This window comes from Callospermophilus lateralis, chromosome 8 (genome assembly GCF_048772815.1).
Source record: "Callospermophilus lateralis isolate mCalLat2 chromosome 8, mCalLat2.hap1, whole genome shotgun sequence".
Taxonomy (NCBI): domain Eukaryota; kingdom Metazoa; phylum Chordata; class Mammalia; order Rodentia; family Sciuridae; genus Callospermophilus; species Callospermophilus lateralis.
In genome coordinates this window covers 30,054,709-30,075,336 of record NC_135312.1, presented here as the reverse complement: position 1 = coordinate 30,075,336, position 20,628 = coordinate 30,054,709, and the positions used below count along the sequence as shown (strand labels likewise).

Genomic DNA, 20,628 nt, shown 5'->3' with positions numbered 1-20,628 from the left:
CATAGTCAATGCTGGAAGGGCAGGCCCCTCAGCAAAAAATGTTGCACAAAAAGGTAAAGTAACAGTTTACAGTATACAAGGCAACATGCCCACAATGTCTTCACTTCTTCCACCTCACAATAGTGGACACTGGTATTCAAACTTGAAGGTGCATCAAACCCACAGGAGGCTCCTTACGCAGTTTGCTTGGCCCCACCCACAGAGATTCATATTCACTAGTTTTGGGGTGAGGCCTAATAATTTGCTTTCTAAACAAGTCCCCAGGAAGTTCTGAGTCAACTTCCTTCTGCTGGGGATCACCTGGAGAACCACTGCAGCAAGACAGGGGATTTCTCCTCCTATTTTGTCTTCTCTGATGTTAACATTTCCTTCTTGAACTTGGAATCAGTTTTTAATAGCACTCTATAGTTACTTAGCCAAGTAAAATAGTGTTTCCTCGGGTTCCATCCCTAGCACTCTTGTGTTCTTCTTGGCTTGTGTTGTTCTCTTGGCTTTGGCTTCAACAACCTAAGTAAGTAGTTTTCAATTTTTTTTTCCCTTAGACTCTTAAGAGGATTAAAGGCACTTAGAAGCTTTGGGAATATGATTCTCCCACTTCCTTCCCCACTCCATACCCCAAATTAGCTCTTCATCCTGTATTTCTTGATTCAAATGACAGCATCTTTACTAACCTATTGCACCAATCAGAATCATCTTGGGCCCTCCTTAATTTCTACCATTGAGTCATTAAGCTGTGTCAACTTGACCTTCTAGATAGCTCTTGAGTCTGGTAATTCTCTACTTCCTCTGCCAAAGTGCCTATTTCACTTGGCTGAACTCCAAAAACCCTGCTAATGGGTTTCTAGTTTTGACCCCCTGGATCCACTCTCTGCAATGTGTTTGCAGCAATCTTTCCAAAATAAAATCAGTTATGTCATTTCCTTTAGTGCTTCATCATTGCTTTTAGGACAAAATTAAAATTCCTTGGCATGACTAGAGGGTCTTCATGATCTGGTCCATATCCTTCTCCCACCTCATATTTTGACACGACCCCACTATACTCTAGCCATATGAACTAGCTTCAGATTCCAGAACATAATATATTCATTCATGACTCCATAACAAGGTACAATCTCCTATCTCCCCTGGGTATTGTGCCCCTCTTTTGGTAGCTAACTCATGGTACAGATTATGTGGCTCACTTTAGGAAAGAGATCCCCTGCTTCTCCACCATCACTTGTGGTGAGCTACTCCTATTATTTTCATGTTCCATCCATTATCACAATCTTTATCTCTCTCTCTATACATATATATATATATATATATATATATATATATATATATATATATTTATTTATTTATAATATATGTTATAATTTGATTTAGTTTGGACCTATTTATTACTCCACCTGATATCCTTTCCTCCACCCAGCAATCTTACACATGGTGCGTTCAAGAGGCAGAATTGTTCAGTGGCATAGAACTTTATTTGGATTTGACTCCCACCTCTACCTCTCATTAGCTCTGTGATGATAGCCAAGGAGCAAAGACAAATAAAACCACAGTGCAGAAGGGCAGAAATCACTTTGTGATTTTGAACACAGAGTCTTACTTTTTTGGTTTGTTACTTCATTTGTACCACAGATGTTGGACTAAATGATCTTGTAAGTGCTTTCAACTCTTAACAACTTATGGACATGACTGTCAGTATCCAGGATAATAGATATTCTAAAGGTCTCACTTAATTGCACAGATTCTTTTCAAAATCTAATGAGATTTTTTTTCAGATTTTATTTCATCTAGAAAAGAAATTCTGCTAGGTAGAAGCAAAAAAAAATTAACTACTTTCTTTAAATCTGATTTCATAAGAAATATTTTTATTGTTATTTTTCCTGAATTGCCATCAATTCATGTAGTCTCATGACTGTATGTTCATACAATATCCCACTTAAAAAGATGAAAGTCTTTCTTATAAAGCATCAGCATTGATTTTTGTCTCTGTAAGGTAGTTATAAAGAGTAACTTTCACTCACAACAACAGGAATACGTTTTCAAGATTAATACAAATAAGGTAATCTTATTTATAGCACATGCTATTTCACAGAACACATTTCTGACCCTCATAATAATCCTGTGAGATGGTCAGAAAGGATGTTATCTCCACTTGACAAAGAAACTGTAGTGTGAGAATATGCCAAGTCACAGAATTTTAAAATGTCACAGATGGAACTATCTTCATATCTTATTAATCTTAGATTAATTCAATTAATCTGCATATGGATAGAATTTAGGTATTTAGTGGATACTTAATAAATGTGAGGCAAATGAACTAATCTAAATTTTCTGGTTTTTAGAGTCCAGTGTTTCTTTTGTTACTAATTCTCCTCCAACTGGTAACATAGGTTTGTAACTGAGTCAAAATTATAAATTCAAAATCAAGAATTTTAATTGATGCAACTTAGGTAAGAAGAATCTTATTAGCTTATTATCTTTTCACCTATATGTTTTATAGGAATATATGTAAAAATTTGATAGAACAAGCAAAGAAAAAACCTATAAAGAAGTATTTATTATTTACCTGTGGTGCAAGAAGAGGTAGCCTAATATAAGCCAAAAGTTTACTGAGGTCTTTCCGTCTCTGTTCCAAATCATGACGGACCCAAGTAAGAAGTGCATTCAATATTGTCTCCTCATTTGGAATGTTCATGTCATCACTGGCCAAGAGCTTTGCAATTTCACTGGCTGGCAGTAATACAAATTCTTGGTTTCTGATTACTTCCATGAAATGTTCCTGGACAGAAAAACAGCAAATAAGTAATATGGTTCCTCTGGCCATCACAGTTTATTTAAAAGAAACTACAAGTTTTTGTATTAGGTACCCAAACATGATTTATACTTTAGACCTTACAATGTGTCACCACTTACTGTAAAAAGAAACAATAGAAAGAAACTTTTAAACTGAAATTACGAGCTGGGTGCAATAGTGAATGTAATCCCATCTATGTAATCCCATCAACTTGGAGGACTCAGGCAGTCTGAGGCCAGCCTCCACAATTTAGCAAGACCCTGCCTCAAAAAATAAACAAATAAGTAAAAAGCGTTGGGCATGTTGAGGTAGCTGGTAGAGTACCCTTGGGATCAATCTCTAGTACTGCAAACAAAGCAAAACAAAACAACCAAGCCAAACAAACAAAAGTCACCATTATGTTGCTAAACATAAATTTTAAAAATTACGGTTTATATCATTTACAGCATTTTTAAAATGAACCTGTGACATTTAGGTATTGCTTTGTCCAAGTTAGGGAATAGTATCTGCAAGTTTTTTGAAGGAAAATAGGAAACAAATAAACAAACCCGGTATTAGACATTGATCTGCATGATACTCTATCATCAGGAATTAGTTTGGATTTGTGATTGCTGAAGAATTTAGGTAATAGTAAAGCCAAATTACCTGGGTGAGCGTGAAGTTACTTCTCTTATTCAAAAATGCCGCCCAGGCTGGCCAGATTTCCCAGGACTGTTCTAGATTAAAGAGTATTTGTCTTCAAGTTTATTCTAAAACCAAATTAGCCATTAAGATTGTTTTAATGTTATTTATAAGACCATCCAGAGCTTTAGGTCTGTTTCAAAAATTTTTATTTCATCTAATATGATTTATGCAAAGTTATTTTGGTTCATAGGAAAAAGAACCAAAGCAAAAGTGCTAACCTAGAATGTAGTAGGACAAGGACCTTAGACTGAAAGTGATTCAATCCTGGCTAGAATCAAGCTCTCTATAATTTGAAATGGGAGCTAGAAATGCATTTAGGTGTGAGATAAACTTTATAGATTATTGTGCTAAATAATCTGGAGAGAAGGAAAACTTACTCACCTATTTGAAAGGTTATAAGATATCATCAAATATAAATGCAAAAAAAGGAAAAAATATAAATGCAAATGTTAGACATATGTCCTTTAATGTTTTTCTTATACTTCTTAATGTGTTATCCCTGACTCAGCATGCAGAGTTTTAGTAAAATTACTAAGGCCGTTTAAATTAGAGCTACAGATAAGGTCTATCAATAGCTATCTTCTATATAAGAATGAGAATCATATTTTCTATTTAGCCTGTGATAATCTGACTGAGGTACTTATCTAAAATACATCTTGGGTTGACATCCCTTTCAGCAGAAATTCTTAAGAGGAAAACCATTCATGAATAATTAATTCAGTTGCCCCAATTCATCATGATTTTTTAAAAGATACCCAAATTAATCTATTTTAAATGATTGATTAACATTTTCAGAAATAGCTTTTAATATAATCTCATTGCTGGAATTGCTTCAAGCAAACTGTACTTACTCAACTGTATACTGACATTGTAAAATAATTTTGTAAAACAGCAAGAATGCTAAAATTCTCAACTCAGTTATTTCACTTGTGGTTTAATTCTCTCTACATATACATATACATATATATATATATATTTTTTTTTTTTTTTTGTCAGTGGACCTTTATTTTATTTATATGTGATGCTGAGAATTGAACCCAGTGCTTGCTAGGCAAGCTCTCTACTACTGAGCCACAACCCCAGCCCTGCGGTTTAATTCTTAATAAATACTGTGTAAGTGTAAAACAAAGATGAATCAATAACATCGATTCTTTATTTTATTACTGATAATAGTAAAATGTAGGAAATAGCCTAAATGGGAATAAAAATTTCAAGAGCAAAGATAACATAGCGGGGCTGGGGTGGTGGCTCAGTGGTAGAGCACTTGCCTGGCATGTGTGAGGCCCTGGGTTCAATTCTCGGCACCACATACAAATCACTAAATTAAATAAAGGTCCATCAATGACTGGAAAAAAAAAATATATATATATATAAAAAGATAACATAGCTACCTGTAAAAATATTAATTACATAATATCATGTGAATTTCTGAAGATATCAGAATAATATGCATTTCCATTTGTTTAAAGGTATGGTGTATAGTATAATCAACATATTTATATAACATTAGTGTAACTATTGCTACTTACAAATAGCATTAATTGCCTTTCATTAGTGAGAAAAAGAACATTACATAAGGTTTTGATAAACTGTTTATGCATATATTTCAGAACACTGCCAATTCCATTCTTATATTATTTATTTCTTTCTATTGAGGCATTTTATTGTGTATGTTTTATATACTTAGAAAAGAATTCCAGGATTTTTCCTCCTGTGTGTTTTCACCTTGCTTCTTTGTGGTCCATGATGCCATCTGAGATTGTCAGTACAATGAAACCAAACTGACAGGATGGGAGCAGATTATTCTGACATTTTTCTAGGTCTTTGAGCTGCACATCAAATCTGGGGCTGATCACTCCACACTTGTTTAACCTGCCTGTGAGATTGACAACAATTTTCCCAGCTCTGTGATCATCAATTCACCAATGTAACCATGTTTCATCATCACATGTAGAAACCAGATGATGACTCTGAAGCTCAGCCTAACAAGGACCTGGCGTTTGCCTCTCTTTTCGACATTATTGATGCTCTTGAGAGCATCAGCCAGGACATTCATGTGCACCATTATGGTGGCACGAAAAGATGGCGGAAAGAAGCATTTTTGAATAATTTATATCAAGTGAAAACCTGAGTTTTTCAACAAATTATGAAATACTACTGAACTCAATTTTAAACACAAAGTGCTTTTCAAAAGTATAAATTTTGTTTTAAAGCAGCTCTTTTTGTTGGCAGAATTCAGTGTTTTTATAAGTTTTGTAGATTGATAAACAAAATTTAATATTTTTAAATTAAATATTTACATTTGTTTTTCCAAATCAATAATGATATTAAATAGTTGTAATGAACTAACTAGTCAAACTTCTTCTAGACATTAAATAGTCTGCTCCAGGTCCTGTTTAATGGCAGTCAGAAGTAGAACAAAAGTTTCCAGGCCCCGGATTCTGAGAAGGAGATGCTTATCCTTTTCTCCTTGTGCCTGTGCCACACTAGGGAACATGGCCAGTCCACCTATGAATTACTGGCTGATTTCACTAGCATACATTATGCTTACTTCATATTTTAAATCCATTTTATGATACAAATATCATGCTACCAAATACTTGCTAGCATTATGCTCTTTCCCCCTTTGGAATAGTTTTTAAGTAAATAAAATTACTGAGGGATTTATTTAAATTGAAGATTGAATTTTGCTATACATTTTTATTCAGTTCCCATAGCAACAATTCAAATCAGACAATCTGCCTCTAAGTTACTTATTGTTATTAGAATTCCATTTCATGTCTCTGCTGAAACTAAGTAATGTTAAATAATGACCTTGAGAAAAAAATTTACCACAAATAACTGGCTATGAAAATTTTAAAAACATCCAGGTAATTCAAATTTAATTTATGTCTAAGCCTTAAAGCAGCAATCACATCTCTAATGTAAACAAAAAAAGTGACCTAAATGCATACAAATGTTTTCATCTGAATAAAACTCTCCTAGGAAAGAGATATTAAATTATAAACTTATTAGGAAGAAAAAATCCAGCTGTATTTCATTTATTTATATTAATCTTGTCATAAAAGTTATTTGAACCTGCAGGTATAAGGTTAAAATGAGAAATCAAAAAGAAGGATAAAGACTGAGCAGGAAATTTTTCAAAAGACTTAATTTAAAAAACATTAGCCTACCACCATGCTAAGTCTGTATATTATTGTCCTATTGTGCAATCTCTTATTTTTTTACTTGAGGCCCTGTGACGATCATAAACAAGAAATATTCCTGAGAAGTGATTACAACCACAGGGAGAAAAACCAATCATAAACACTGTGGTTTTCTATGAAAGCTTTTGTTTCCTCACATAAACCCCTACTACGTTGAACGAGTAAACCTAAATGATGATGATGACCATGTGATGATGATGACCATGTGATGATGGCATCTTTTTCTGACTGGGGAGATGATGGGCCAATTACTAGTTTTGAGTGTTAAACTTTTATTAACATTTAATGCTTTTTCACATCAAGCTTATGAAATAGGTAGACTGAATCTTCCCAATAGGTTAAAAATAACCTATTCTTATTTCTCCAAATCTCTGTATCTCTAATGGAAGCTTCCTAAAGCAATGCCGATCTCTACACAAAACAAACAACTCAATGGAAGCATGAAGGATGGAGGAGAGGGTAGACAAAATGGCATTTCCTAAAGGCTGATAAAATTAGTAATGTGGATAGCTGCATACATGTATATAAATATTCACATTATTTCTTCTCTTAGAAGTCAATTGCTCTAACTGAAGCATTTAAATCAAGTCTATAAACACTTCTTGTTAGTTGGGTGCAGTGGTGTATGCCCGTAATCCTGAGGCTTGGGAGGTTGAAGCAGGAGGATTGAAAGTTCAAGCCAGCCTCAGCAACTTAGTGAGACTCTAAGTAACTTAGTGAGAACTTAGGAATGTAGCTCAGTGGTAAAGCAACTGTGGGTTCAATTCTGAGTACCAAAACCAAATAAACAAACAAATAAACAAAAACACTTCTTGTAAGTAATCAGATTCATTCTTAAAAAGTGTCCTATTCATCTTCTCATCATTTATATCAGTACTGTCCCAATACATTATAATCACTATCACTGATTTCTGGCAGTGAATATGTGGACAATTCTGAAATGCATCCATGTGCTATAAAGTAAAATGTTTGGGAAAGTCTTACTTTAAAAAGCAGCAGATCTGAAAATATTGAATGAAATAGAACTAGGACACCACTCTGCTTCTTAGTGATTATATTAACTTAGGGCCTGGCTCCTCCATCCAAAAATATTACTTGGTGTTTTCTCCTCAAAATTCAATGAAAATATGACATGCTAGACCATGAACCTGAACCTCAAGACTCATGACAAAGCCAATATGTAAATTAGCCTTCAACAATAAGGAATAAGGCAAAGAGGATATGCCTGCCTGCTCTTCAAATACATACCATAGTGTAATTGTGAGCCACTTTATGCAAATCTGTACAACCCTGGGCATCAGCAAAAGAACGGATTCCAAGACAGTTGGACGGGTGAAGCTGTTTCATTAAAAACTTACAGCATGCTTCCACAACCTGTGAAAGCTGAAGAAGGCAAGCTGTAGATAACAGGCATTCAATATTATCTTCTTTTAATTCAAGGCGGCCTTAATGATAAAAAGAAATTCCATTAACTAGGGAAATACATGAATCTTATTTTATAAAATAATTGATGTTAGTAGTAATATTTCGAAATAAGAGCTCATTACATGTATTACAAACCTAGAAAATGTAAAACATTTAAAAATAAAATAAAAAGTATTGAATGTGGGAGAAAATTATTAGCTCTTTGTGACCTCTATTAAAAAATAAAAAGAAAAACTAATGTCTTATTTTCAGAATTTCTAAAATGACATGTTTGTAACATCAGTTCTATATAACTCTCCAATTTTAAGTGCAAATTTTTCACTAATTACATAATCCATCTAATTATTATATTAATATTTTAAAATACCATTCAAAAGCTTCATTATGATAACTACTTTAAAGGTTTTAACATGGAGATTTTTAACCTATGTGAGGTATTATCAAGATGGTAATGACAATAGCAGAATTAACTGTTAGCCAGACATATTTTAATGAGTCTGGAAATCTGGAATCTAATAATATAACACAAAATTAAGGGGTTTTATTTACATTTTCAGACTTATTACCTGTATATGCATACTGAATCAAGGACCACAACGAGTTTGGTTCTACACCTTCCATTTTTATTTCTTCTTGTCTTGCTTCTCTGACATCATTAGTAAACATGGCAGCAAAATAATCAGAGACAGAGGAGAGCACCAATCTGAGGATTAGGAAAAAAAAATCAATGAGCATATTAAATTTGATGTTCTTTAATAAATGCTTCATCATCTTTTTCAAAAAATTTGTTACCCATAGAAAGTACATGGTACTGGGAAATGCATTTTAAGTTTGACAAATTGCTTTATGCTCTACTTCCTTCCTTTGAATAATAAATTACCATTATGAAAATTTTCTGCTGAAGTAAATGATTTACCTGCTTACCACTCAAATACAACTTTATAACATCCAGAAAACAAGCCACAAGCCCACAGCATTAAATCAACTACATATACAAAAAAAAAAAAAATGTTACTTTTTATCATTTTTTAAAATAACCTAAGCTATCTTTAAAAAAATTTAATAGTAGAAGGAATGAATATATAGGAAACAGTTAAAAATGGTTTTAGCAAGTTATTTTTAACTTTTATAACACTTTTATTATCATAACACATTGTACCTATATTATTATAATACTTATGTATTAGTACTATGAAACTATAATATTTTGTTATAATACATAATAACATATGGCCTGTTTCTGTGGATTTTTTTTTTTGGAGGGGGTGGTGGTTCTGGGGATTGAAACCAGAGTCTTTTACATGCTAGGCAAGTGCCATTGTTAAATTTTATTTTGGGACAGTGTCTTGCCAAGTTGCCCAGGCTTATCTTTAACTGGCAATCCTACCTTAGCCTCCTGAGTAGCTGTGACTCAGCAAGATTTTTGACAAGTCAATAAAAATAAAAGTAGTTACAAATATATGTATTTTTGAAACATGCATTTTTTTCACTTGATTACATGTCTTGAAGATGTTTTTATGTGAGCATGCTTACACAGATTTACATTATATTTATTTATTTTGTTTTTTGCAGTCCTGGGGACCAAACCCAGAGCTTTGCACTGGGGAGGCAAGCTCTTTACCACAGAGCCACAACTCTAGTCCCTTTATTCTTTTTTATTTTTGGTATTAGGTATTGAACCCAGGGGTGCTTAACCATTGAGCCATATCCCCACTCTTTTTTATATATTTTATTTAAAAAAAAAAATTTATTTTTTAGTTGTAGTTGGACACAATATCTTTATTTATTTATTTTTATGGGTGCTGAGGATTGAACCCAGGGCCTTACATGTGCTAGACGAGCACTCTACCACTGAGGCCTTATATTTTATTTTGAATCAGGGTCTTGCTAAGTTGCTTAGGGTCTTGACTAGTTGCTAAGGCTGGCTTTGAACTCGCCATTCTCTTGCCTTAGTCTCCTGAGCCACTGGGATTATAGTTATGCACTCCTGCACCTGGCCCTTTACCCATTTTTTAAAGAAGTAAAAATAATGATACAAATTATTGATGAAGTTCCCTTTGTGTCCCTCTCTAATTCCATTCTTCTGCTTCCTTAGAACTGAACTGAGTTATAAGGTTTGCCAAATGACTCTCTTAAGGTACTGTACCAATTTAGACCCCGACTAGTATTGTATAAGAGCTAATGTTTCTCCATAATATTGTCAGATGTTAAAATTTTTGGTCATCTGCACAATTTTAAATATACAATCTTGCTGTTTTAATTTTCATTCCCCTGACTAATAACTGGTGCAGATATTTTCAAATATTTACTAGCCATTCAGATTCCTTCTTCATAGAATTACCTATTCATTCAGTCATTTGCTGAACAAATACTGATGTGCACCTAACAATTAATGAGTGCTCTTCTAGATACTTGAGATATATCAGTACACCAGACAGAAAAAAAGACTTTTCTTTATGTAGTCTTACATTTTAGAAGTAAATGAGAGAAACAATGAACAGTGGCACCATATGTGATAGTAAAACAAAAAGGCGGTGATAAGTACTATGGGGGGAAAGTAGCGTAAAGACAAATGGAGAATATATGGTAAGTTTAACAGTCGCTCTCACTGGAAGGTGATATTTGGGCAAAGACTTTGAGGAAGTTATTTTCTGTTTATCATTTTTAAAAATAACCTAATAAGCTACTTAGTCACAGTATCTATGAACAGTATTTGGGTAGAAGGTGCAGCCAATACAAAAGTCCAAAGACAGAAGTGTCATTACTGGCACATACAAGAAATTATAGAGCTATTAGTGTGGTTCTTGTAGAGTGAGCAAGGAGAGCAGTGGCACTGAACCTTAGGAAATGGCAGGCTGGGTCACACAGGTCACTAAATGTACCTTGGCTTTCTTTCATACTCAGTAACATGAATCATTGAGAGGTTTGGTCAGAGTGACTGGATCTGAGTTCCATTTTAGAGGATCACTCAAATGGCTGTGTTGAAAACAATGTAGCATAAAGTTGTTAAGCAGAGATACCAGTTAGGAGGCTCCTGTAAGTGAGATGGCTAACATGAGTATGTCAGATAATCTGGTAATGTGTTCAGTTCAGGAAATACTACAGACTTTGAGATACCTCCATGAAATCAGATTGAAATATCTTTAATATGAGCATAAACTCATGCTCTTAATAGGATGCTCTGTCACTAGTAAATAGTATTAGCTCAATAAATGTACACAAATTGACAACTATAAGACAAAGCCCATTCTTGTTTTACTTCTATTTTGGAAGATTTTTTTAAAAAAACTCTTTGGAACAGAGTGTTTGTTAATTAGTTTTGAAGGGCATAAAAAATCATTTGGGATCACAGTGATGATCAACAATGAACAATTGAATGAATATGAAATTACCAGAAGAAAATGAAATGATTTATCATTTGTTAAAGGCTCCTGCCCCCCGCCCCATTTTCATATTTCATAAGAGATCAGTAAACAGAAGTTAGGATACACGTAGTTTTTTAAAAACTGTTAGGGAGCCAGGTGTGTAGCTCAGTGGTATAGCACATGCTTAGCATGCATAAGGCCCTGGGTTCAACCCACAATACTAAAAACAAACAAAAAAACTTAACAATTGTTAACACTTCTAGCAACTCTATTCTACCAGTTTTTCTTTTTCCTAAATACCCATAAACTCTAATTTACCCCTGAATTTACTGAAAGTTTTTAATAAATGTGGAAGAAAGCTGTTTGTAGTAGCTGAAATCTATACCAGACAATATTGACTTGTCTAAGGCCAGCTTTTTTTTTTTTTTTTTTTTTTTTTTTTTGCTTCTAAAAAGGGAAAATGAGCCTTTTAGGATCATTCAATGTATAATAATTTCTATATGCACTGTTTTCTTTGTGGAAGTCCCATGAGATCTACCCCTTTTCAAAAGCATAATGGTCAAATGGAGTATGTTACCTCGCCATACATAACAAAATTACCTAGGAAATATTTCACACATACAAATTAGAAAACAATTACCTGTGAGCTGGAATTCTGCGATCACCAGCAACTAAAATTACATCACATAACTGTTTATGTCTCAAATAGTTTTCCATTTTTTTAAATGTTTGCTCAGCATGATTAAGGGCTTGAAAAAATTCATCTGATGAACATGGCTCCATAGTATGGCAGGATGATAATGTCTGACTACTATTAGAAGTCCTGAAAAGAAAGAAAATGCACATTTTAAAATATCACTATCACTTAAAAAGATCTTTCCTATTACATCCTTTTAAATACTTCAAATGTAATAAAACAAATCAATGCTATCAATTTTAATCTATTAATTTTTAAAATCAATGATAGCTCAAGTTACTATGAGTGAATGTGACATCTGTTAATTAATAGCTACACATACTCTTTGTAGTACCTATTTATGAGGTCTCATTTTTAAAAACTAACATCTCTGCATAGGAAGAGCCAAGCTATATTCATATTGACAGCTGGGTTCCTAACATTATATTTGAAGATGTAACTGATCACTCTTCCTATCTTTGAAGGCAAGAAAGCAATTAAACTGTTTTGGAAATATAAGTCCAAGTCATCTTTTCTTTAAAAAGGAGTTATGTGCCACAGTTAATTTATAAAACACACTGTCATAAAAGTTATAAATAATTCCTTTGATTCTCTGACCAGTCCTTAAAAGCCCAGGTAACCTATAAATGTATATTAAGTAAGCTGAATTAGATTAAAATAACCTGAAGGCCTGATTCCACATGTTCAAAAAATGATTTGAAATTTCCAAATTATAGTTTGAAGAGGTATGAGTTCTATGTTTTTATCTGATTTACTGATGGGTAGTGAACTGTTTAGGACTAGGAAGGGAATCTGAATCCACATTCTCTACCCCCATCCACTCTCCAACATCATTTAAATCAAGTCATCAATATCTGTTGGTTATGCAATTCACTAAAAGCCACTGACTGTGCCATAATTTAATTCTCATTTCTGATCAGATCTTAAAAGAAACTTGTGATTCTGATGAATGTTTTATTGAATCAAGCCTCACCATATTTTAAGAGAATTTTCTTAATAAAAGCATCTAATAATGTCATCAAAAAAAGAGAAAGTCGTTGGATTTCTTACTTTCTAAAGTAAAGAGAATTGAAGGAAATTGAGTGTCTTGTCAAAAGTAATGGAGTTTTTCATGGCAGAGACAAGGTCGTTGCAAAGCCTTTGTTGTGTTTACTGAAATCTTTTTTCCTTTTTTCCTGGGAATATGACTACATGACATTTTGCAGCCTCTTTTGGAGAAAAGGTGGCTTTATGACAGAAATAAACTGTTACTTCATATAGTTCACCTTAGCTAAGGTGGTTGAGAGCAGGTATGGTTTTCCTGTACTTTCCCTATCCATGGGTTGAATGGAGAAGACTGAGGACTTAGGTAAAAGAGGTCAAATAAACGAAAGGGTACTCAAGCAAGAACATTCAGATTATACTCACAAAAACACTGGACTGAGATTTATCTATTTCTGAAGTTTACAGTACTCTATAATAAACATTGCTGCCTAAATCCTCCCAGTGCAATGCAGTTTTTAGTACAGGCACTAAAAAATACTCTTGGGAGATTGGGGTTGTAGCTCAGTGGTAGAACATGTGCTTAGCATGTGTGAGGCCCTGGATTTGATCCCCAACACACATGAGTGCAGACCATTAGAGGATAATACATATGATCTAGAAGTATGTGTTATATACTATGAATGTTATTGGTATGATCCAGTAAAGTACGTACTCAAACTTCCACTTAAGAACATCATCATTTTAAATTTGGAATGAAGAATGTAGAATTACAAGTTATTTATATAAATGCAGAGTAGAAATATTTTTAAAATCTAGGGAAAAATAAATAATGGTGGTTTGATAATAATAACTTGAAGATTTAAAATGCTTTTTTAGTAAAATGAAGTTTTATATTGAGAAAGTACCAATAAATAACTATAAGAGTATTAATAATCTGAGAATGAGATAAAATTATAATTTTAAATTTTTGTAAGTCATAAATTATTTTAATCACCCAGTCAAGTAAATAAATCAGGTACTTGTTTCTTATGGTTCCTATATTTTACATTTCTTATATTTCATGTTATCAGTAATGACTAAGCATTGAATTGGGGAAATGTTTTCTGAGTGAATTGTGATCAACCAAATACAAACACTAATTAATGCTAAATTTTGAAAGACTGAAAAAACTTCATAATACTATACTAAGTTATTACAGGCTAAAACTGATGTTGGTATAAGCCCAATCAATAAAAGAGAACAATTCTTTCTTGCCAAGAATTTTCAGAGTGTTTTGTTTAGAACCTGAAAGAAATTAGGACAATCTGGGAAACATTCACATTCAATCCCTTCCTCTCTGAGACTGTCACAAGGTTTGAGATGAGACTTGAACACTGCATTTTTCAAGAACCCTACAGGTCACCCTAACATCTATTACAGGCCAAATTTCACTGGTGTACAATTTAGTCAAGAAATGGCTGTTACAAAAATTAGTATGTGATGAACCTGCAGTTCAAATTACTGATTTACATAATGGATACTTTACTTCAAACATATGCAAACTGAAATTGCTTGAGTAAAATATTTTAAATGAATTAGTAGAATTTAATGGAGTATTTGTTCTTTTCCAAATGAATATATAGGTAAAATATCTTAACTGTTAATATACATAAACATTAACAAAAAAATTCTATGCTTCCAAAACAACATTTCAAACTTCTTTATTTGCTATTGAGTCTTCAACTGCCATCACATGTTTAATGAACATGTTATTTAAATGTGACAATCAATTCACTAAGGTTTTTGAATATAGTAATCACTTCCAAGGCTTCAAATGAGGCCCCAAAGAAGTGCAGGCTTCTGATTTGTAGCTACTGAAAAGTAAAGCCATTGTTTACAAAATGAACATAAAGGAGAATGAAACAGAGCTATTCAGTAGACTTGAAGAGCTATAGAGCTTTCTAGCAGTAGGTTTTTTTTTTTTTTAAAGACATTTGGGACTTTGCACATAGAATTTTAACAACACAAGAATTTACTTTAAAAAAATTGAATGCACATCCATACAACTATAGGACATTAAGCTACAGTCATTAAAACAATTACATATAGAATTTTTACAACTAGAAGAAACCTACTCATTTAATCCAACTTTCTTATTTTGCAGATGAGAAAATTTGAGGCCTCAAATGGCCAAAGTGACTGACCACGAAAACATCAGGAGCAGGTTACAAAGCTAGGGTCAGGAAGTATTGTGGGTGCTGAAAGTACAAACAAAGAAATGGGAATTCCTGCTTACCTTTATACTAAGGCAGTGGGTACAAGGACTAACGGTGTAAAAGGAGAATAATTTTATATATGAATGGTAACTCAAAAGGGGAAAAAAAGACATTGGAATTAAGGATTTTAGACCAAAGTTTATCACCCTGTGACTGCTTCTTGGCTAGGAATAAGAGAGCAAAGAATCTCAGGTTTCCATGACAGATCACATCCCTAACCCTGGCTAATCAAATTGCTTTTAATACTCTGGTTCTATGTAGCTGACAATGTGAATACTTCCTTACTCTTTTTTGTTCTATGTGCTTTAGTTTGGAGGATTGAATTGGACAGGTGTTGGCAAGTAATTAAGAGCATTTTAGGATGGTTCTAGAGCAGTGTTATGTAATACAGCAGTTACTAGCCCATGGATCTATTTTAATTATTAACAAATACTAGTCTAATAAAATTAAAAATTCAGTTCTTTACTTAGACTAGTCATGTTTTAAATGCTCAAAAGTCCCATGACACTAGAGGCCACCAAACTGGATGACAAATACATGGAACATTCCCATCAATACATAAAGTTCTGCACAATGCTGCCCTAGTCTTACAGACCTAGGTTCGCCTCTCTGTCACTCATTATATATCACCGTGGACAAGTTATTTAACTTCTTTAGAGAAGTTAAATGCTTACCTTCTTCAACATAATGGGGATAAGTAATGCATAGTATTTTCTTTTAGGGAATCCTTCATGGGAGATCTATAAAATGAAATAATTCATGCATGGCTCTAGCACAGAGTAAGTACACAAAGTAAGCTACTGTTAGAAGATCCTTGCTTTTCAGTGGAAAGGTCTATGACTTCAGACTTTTATCTTTATATGATATTATTTGTTTTGTTGGCTTTTTAAAAAAACTGATCCCCAGAACTGGGCACAGTGGTGTATGCCTATCATCCCAGCTATTTGGGAGGCTGAGGCAGGAGGATCAAAAGTTTGAGACTAGCCTGGACAACTTAATGAGAACTTGTTTCAAAACGAAGTTTTAAAAGGGGTTAGGGATGTAGCTCAGTGGTTGAGTGACCCTTGGTTCCTCCCTCAATACCAAAAACAAAGAAAGAAAGAAAGGAAAAAATAAATGATCCTTAGTATTATCAGATCCCCGCCTCCCCACTACCCCTGAATCTGTACTTTTGATTCAGCTCAGGGCCTGTGCACACCAGGAAAGTGTTCTTTCACTGGGCTATATCCCCCAGCCCCCTGCCCCCAATTTTTTATTTTTTGAGACAGGATCTTACTAAATTGCCCAGGCTGGTCTCAAGCTTGCGATCCTCTTGCCTCCCAAGTGGCTGGAGTTAAAAAGGTGTATACACCCCCAGGCCTGGCTCTTCCCTCCCACCCCCCCCCCGCCCCCCACCTTTTTTTTTTCCTGTTAAAGTACTAGGTTTTTTGATTCCATCACAAGAATTTGCATTAGGATTTCTTTCTCTCTTTTTCTTTCTTTCGTTCGTTCGTACTGGGGGTTGAACTCAGGAACACTCAACCACTGAGCCACATCCCTAGCCTTATTTTGTATTTTATTTATTGACAGGGTCTCACTGAGTTGCTAAGTGCCTCACCATCGCTGAGGATGGATCCTCCTGTCTCAGCCTCCCGAGCTGCTGGGATTACAGGTGTGTACCACCAGGGCCGGCAAGGATTTCTTAATGGAGTAATTTTTCTAATGAAGTTTTAACAATTACTTCACAAGCATTATATTACATATAATTCTGAGTAGTAAAAAAGGTACACTGAAACTCCAAATGATCTGTTTGGCTTACTCCCTAGGTAAGTGATTTACTCCTGCATCTTAGCTTATGGCAATTAGAATTTATGTCTTTGTGTAGGTGCAATTACTGTATCACAAAATTTTTTGCATCTTTTATAAATATTTAAAACCATAAATATAAAATGAAAACATAAATTACGCAATACAGGCTATCAGTCTCTAAATTTTTTGATGCATACCCTTTGCAATATACTTTAAGCTTGTGCTCAAATATATTTACTTATTTATAAAAGAAGTAGATACCACTGTACAATTACTATTCATATTATTAAATACAGATAAAAATAATTTAAGAGATTAAATACAAATAGAAGTTCTAACTATTACTCTAATTATCATCTTATCCCCAAGAGTGTAATTGCTATAGGAATGCACAGCAGGGAAAGATCTACATGGATTAGTATTTGGAAATAACAAATAGCAGTAAAATCTGCAATATGTCTTAGAGTTTAGATGGGTGAGAAAGTTTAGAAGAGCAATTGGGGTTGTCCTCTTTAAGGAGGTGGTCCCCTCCAAGGAGAAGACAAGCCAATTGCATAGAAAAATGACAAAAACAGTATCATCAAGATTTGGAGATGTAGTTCAAAGCTAGAATAAGTGCTGAGCATGTACAAGGACATGGGTTTGATCCCTAGCACCCGCTTAAAAAGAATATAATTATTCCTTCCTCTCAAGATAAACATGTTTGGATTCAGGAATTTAAGGTTTGTGTGTTTGTTTTCTTCCTTGCTGGCACCATGAATAGGATATCTATGGGGAAGAGTTAAATGTTTCCAAGAATCAAATTTTCTTAGGTGATAATCACTTTGTAGGAGGTACAATGAGTACTTTCCTACAATGCTGGTGAGAACTAAAACAGTAGTAATCTTCCTAAAAGGACTTGAAAATACAAATTGAGAATCCTAAAAACATGCATACCCCTGGGACTCTGTCCAGAGGAAATAATTACCTATATGTACAAGATCTAGCAATAGGGAAGATTTACCACAGGTTTTTCTAAGAGGAAAATATTGGAACAATCTAAACACTGATTGAACAAAAGGCACACCAATACTCGAAAGAATGGTGCAGTCATTTACAAAGATATGTTATTTAACCACGTGGAAAGATGTTTGAGTGACAAAATTGTTTCTGCCTATCCTGGATTCCTTCTTTTGGTAACAGAACTCACCTGTATGTACCTTCTGAGAAACCACACATTCCCCACCTCAGTTCACATGGCTTGGGCAGAAATGACCCAGCAACCAAGGCCTGGCCAATAACATCATACCTCCTGGCAATAATGATTGGTTCTGGTGGGCACAGGATCTAAACAGGGCTAGTCTGAGTCAATTCATGACTGGTTGGCACTCTTGTAAAGAGTTTTCTCTTTTCATTGAAGTTCTAAGTTGATAAAAAAGCAAACTTAAGAGCTACTAATTTTTTTTCTTTTCTTTTCTTTTTTTGCTACCATGCTGACAGTCTACCTAAGATAATACCATGACAAAGAAAAACAGAATCTACAGAGGGAGAAAAATAGATTACTGGTGTTATTTAAGTATCTGAATCCAGCCATGTCTAGGTAGGCTCTGTCCTTGGATTTTTATTTACTTATGTGAAAAAAAAAACCTCCAGCTTTTGCTTATTTGATTTGGGTTTGCTTTTTTGTGATCAAAATAGTTATAAGATAAAAATCTACACTAAGGTAAAGAAGTTATAGATCTACATGTACAATAAAATTGAGATTTTTATTTTTAAAATTCAGATTATTACTATACATGTATAAAAATATACTAAAAGGATACTTCCCCAAATTAACAGTTATTATTTTGGGATAACTGGATAATAACTGATCTTTATTTTTCCATTTTTACTTATCTCTATTTTCTGATGAGTTTTTAAAAAAAATTTTCTTTTAAAAAATTGTTCTTTTAAGTTATATATGGCAGTAGAATGTAATTTCCCATTCTTGTGGTTGTACCTGATATGGAATTACACTGATCATATATTCTTATATGAATAATAGGAAAGTTATATCTGATCACTCTTCTATCTTTCCTATTCCCATGACTTTTTTTTTTTTTTTTTTTTTTTGTTATGCTGGGGATTGAACCCAGAGCCTTGCGCATGTGAGACAAGCACTCTACCAAGTAAGATATATCCCCAGCCCCTTCCCATGAATTTTTGATAAAACTATATTATGTTTTATGGGGAAAATCACTTAGAAAATGAGATCCAAAAGAAGTGTGAAGAATTCTATTTTTACTTCTTGCATATTGCTGATTATAATCTCAAATCCATTCTTTATTTCTACCATAATAATGAGTTTTAGCTGGTCACATGGTTATCCTGGCAGGACTACATTTTGGGGCTTCCCTTGTAACTAGCTGTGATCATCTAAGTTTTCATCATTGAAATGTAATTAGTACTAATATATGCAGCCTGTATCACTTGTTTAATATTCTCCCGTTTCTCTCTTTGAGGCTGAAATGCAGACAAGGGGGCTAGATAAGCTTTGACTATGCAGAAAGGATAACACCCTATGATAGAGAAACAAAATGGAAGGAATATGCATCTCTTAATGAGGTACAACTATTATCTGCCCTGGGCCATCTGCCCATCTATCAGAAGACAGAGAAATGAACTTACATTTTATTTAAGTCTACGTGTTTCTGAATCTCTAATACATCACCTTAGCCTATGCCCTGCTCATATACTTCCTCAAGTTAAATAACATGCACAGGTGTACCATTGTTTTCATGCCTAGCTCCAAATGGAGCAAAAGAAAATAATATGTGAACAATGAGTGGCATAGACAGGTTCTTCTGCTTTAAAAATTTAGAGTTAGAGTTAGGCGTGGTGGCACATGCCTATAATTCAGGTTTCTGGAGGCTGAAGCAGGAGGACTACCAGTTCAAAGCCAGCCTCAGCAAGTTAGCAAGATTCTTATCTAAAAATATAAAAAGGGCTGGGGATGTGGCTCAATGGTTAAGCACCCCAGGGTTCAATCCCTGGTACAAAAAAAAAAAAGGCCTTTCTAAGGCCAATTATGTGATTGTAGTGCCTATCCTTTTCTGAAGCTGAATCTTCAGCTTTCCTAGAAATTCTGGGAATTAATATGATTTCAATACTTTTCTATTGCTTTTAAATCATCCAATCAATTTCAGTTACTTAAAACCAAGAACTATGATTGATATGACATACAGATAGGCTTCAGGGGGTCCATGAACTATGTACCAATATTTAAGACACACAGAATATTTTTTGGGAAGAACTTACATCAGATTCTCATGAGAGTCCATGGTTTGATGGGGGCACATATGTGAGAAGGGAGACAAGGCAATATATTCTTCCCAGATACAAGAACTATTATAGTTGAGCTTTGCTATTTCTGGAAACAAATTTTATTTTCACATGAAAATGTAAAGAATATAAATTTAAG

The 20,628-nt window shown here is 33.9% G+C and overlaps 1 protein-coding gene and 1 pseudogene across 7 annotated transcripts in view; both read right to left on the bottom strand.

The window, feature by feature from the left end:
• The window catches only part of Klhl5 (kelch like family member 5), a 76,597-nt gene that overhangs the window by 32,512 nt on the left and 23,457 nt on the right, over window positions 1–20,628 (bottom strand). For all 7 annotated transcript variants that reach the window (XM_076863853.2, XM_076863847.2, XM_076863850.2 and 4 more), the window contains 4 exons: window positions 12,106–12,288; window positions 8,667–8,803; window positions 7,924–8,120; window positions 2,558–2,770 (listed from right to left, as the gene is read on the bottom strand). In XM_076863853.2, the coding sequence (XP_076719968.1) occupies window positions 2,558–2,770; window positions 7,924–8,120; window positions 8,667–8,803; window positions 12,106–12,248 (690 nt within the window). In that variant the 5' untranslated portion in view covers window positions 12,249–12,288. The remainder of the gene's footprint in view (window positions 1–2,557; window positions 2,771–7,923; window positions 8,121–8,666; window positions 8,804–12,105; window positions 12,289–20,628) is intronic.
• On the bottom strand, window positions 5,131–5,534 carry LOC143406373 (small ribosomal subunit protein uS8 pseudogene; annotated as a pseudogene).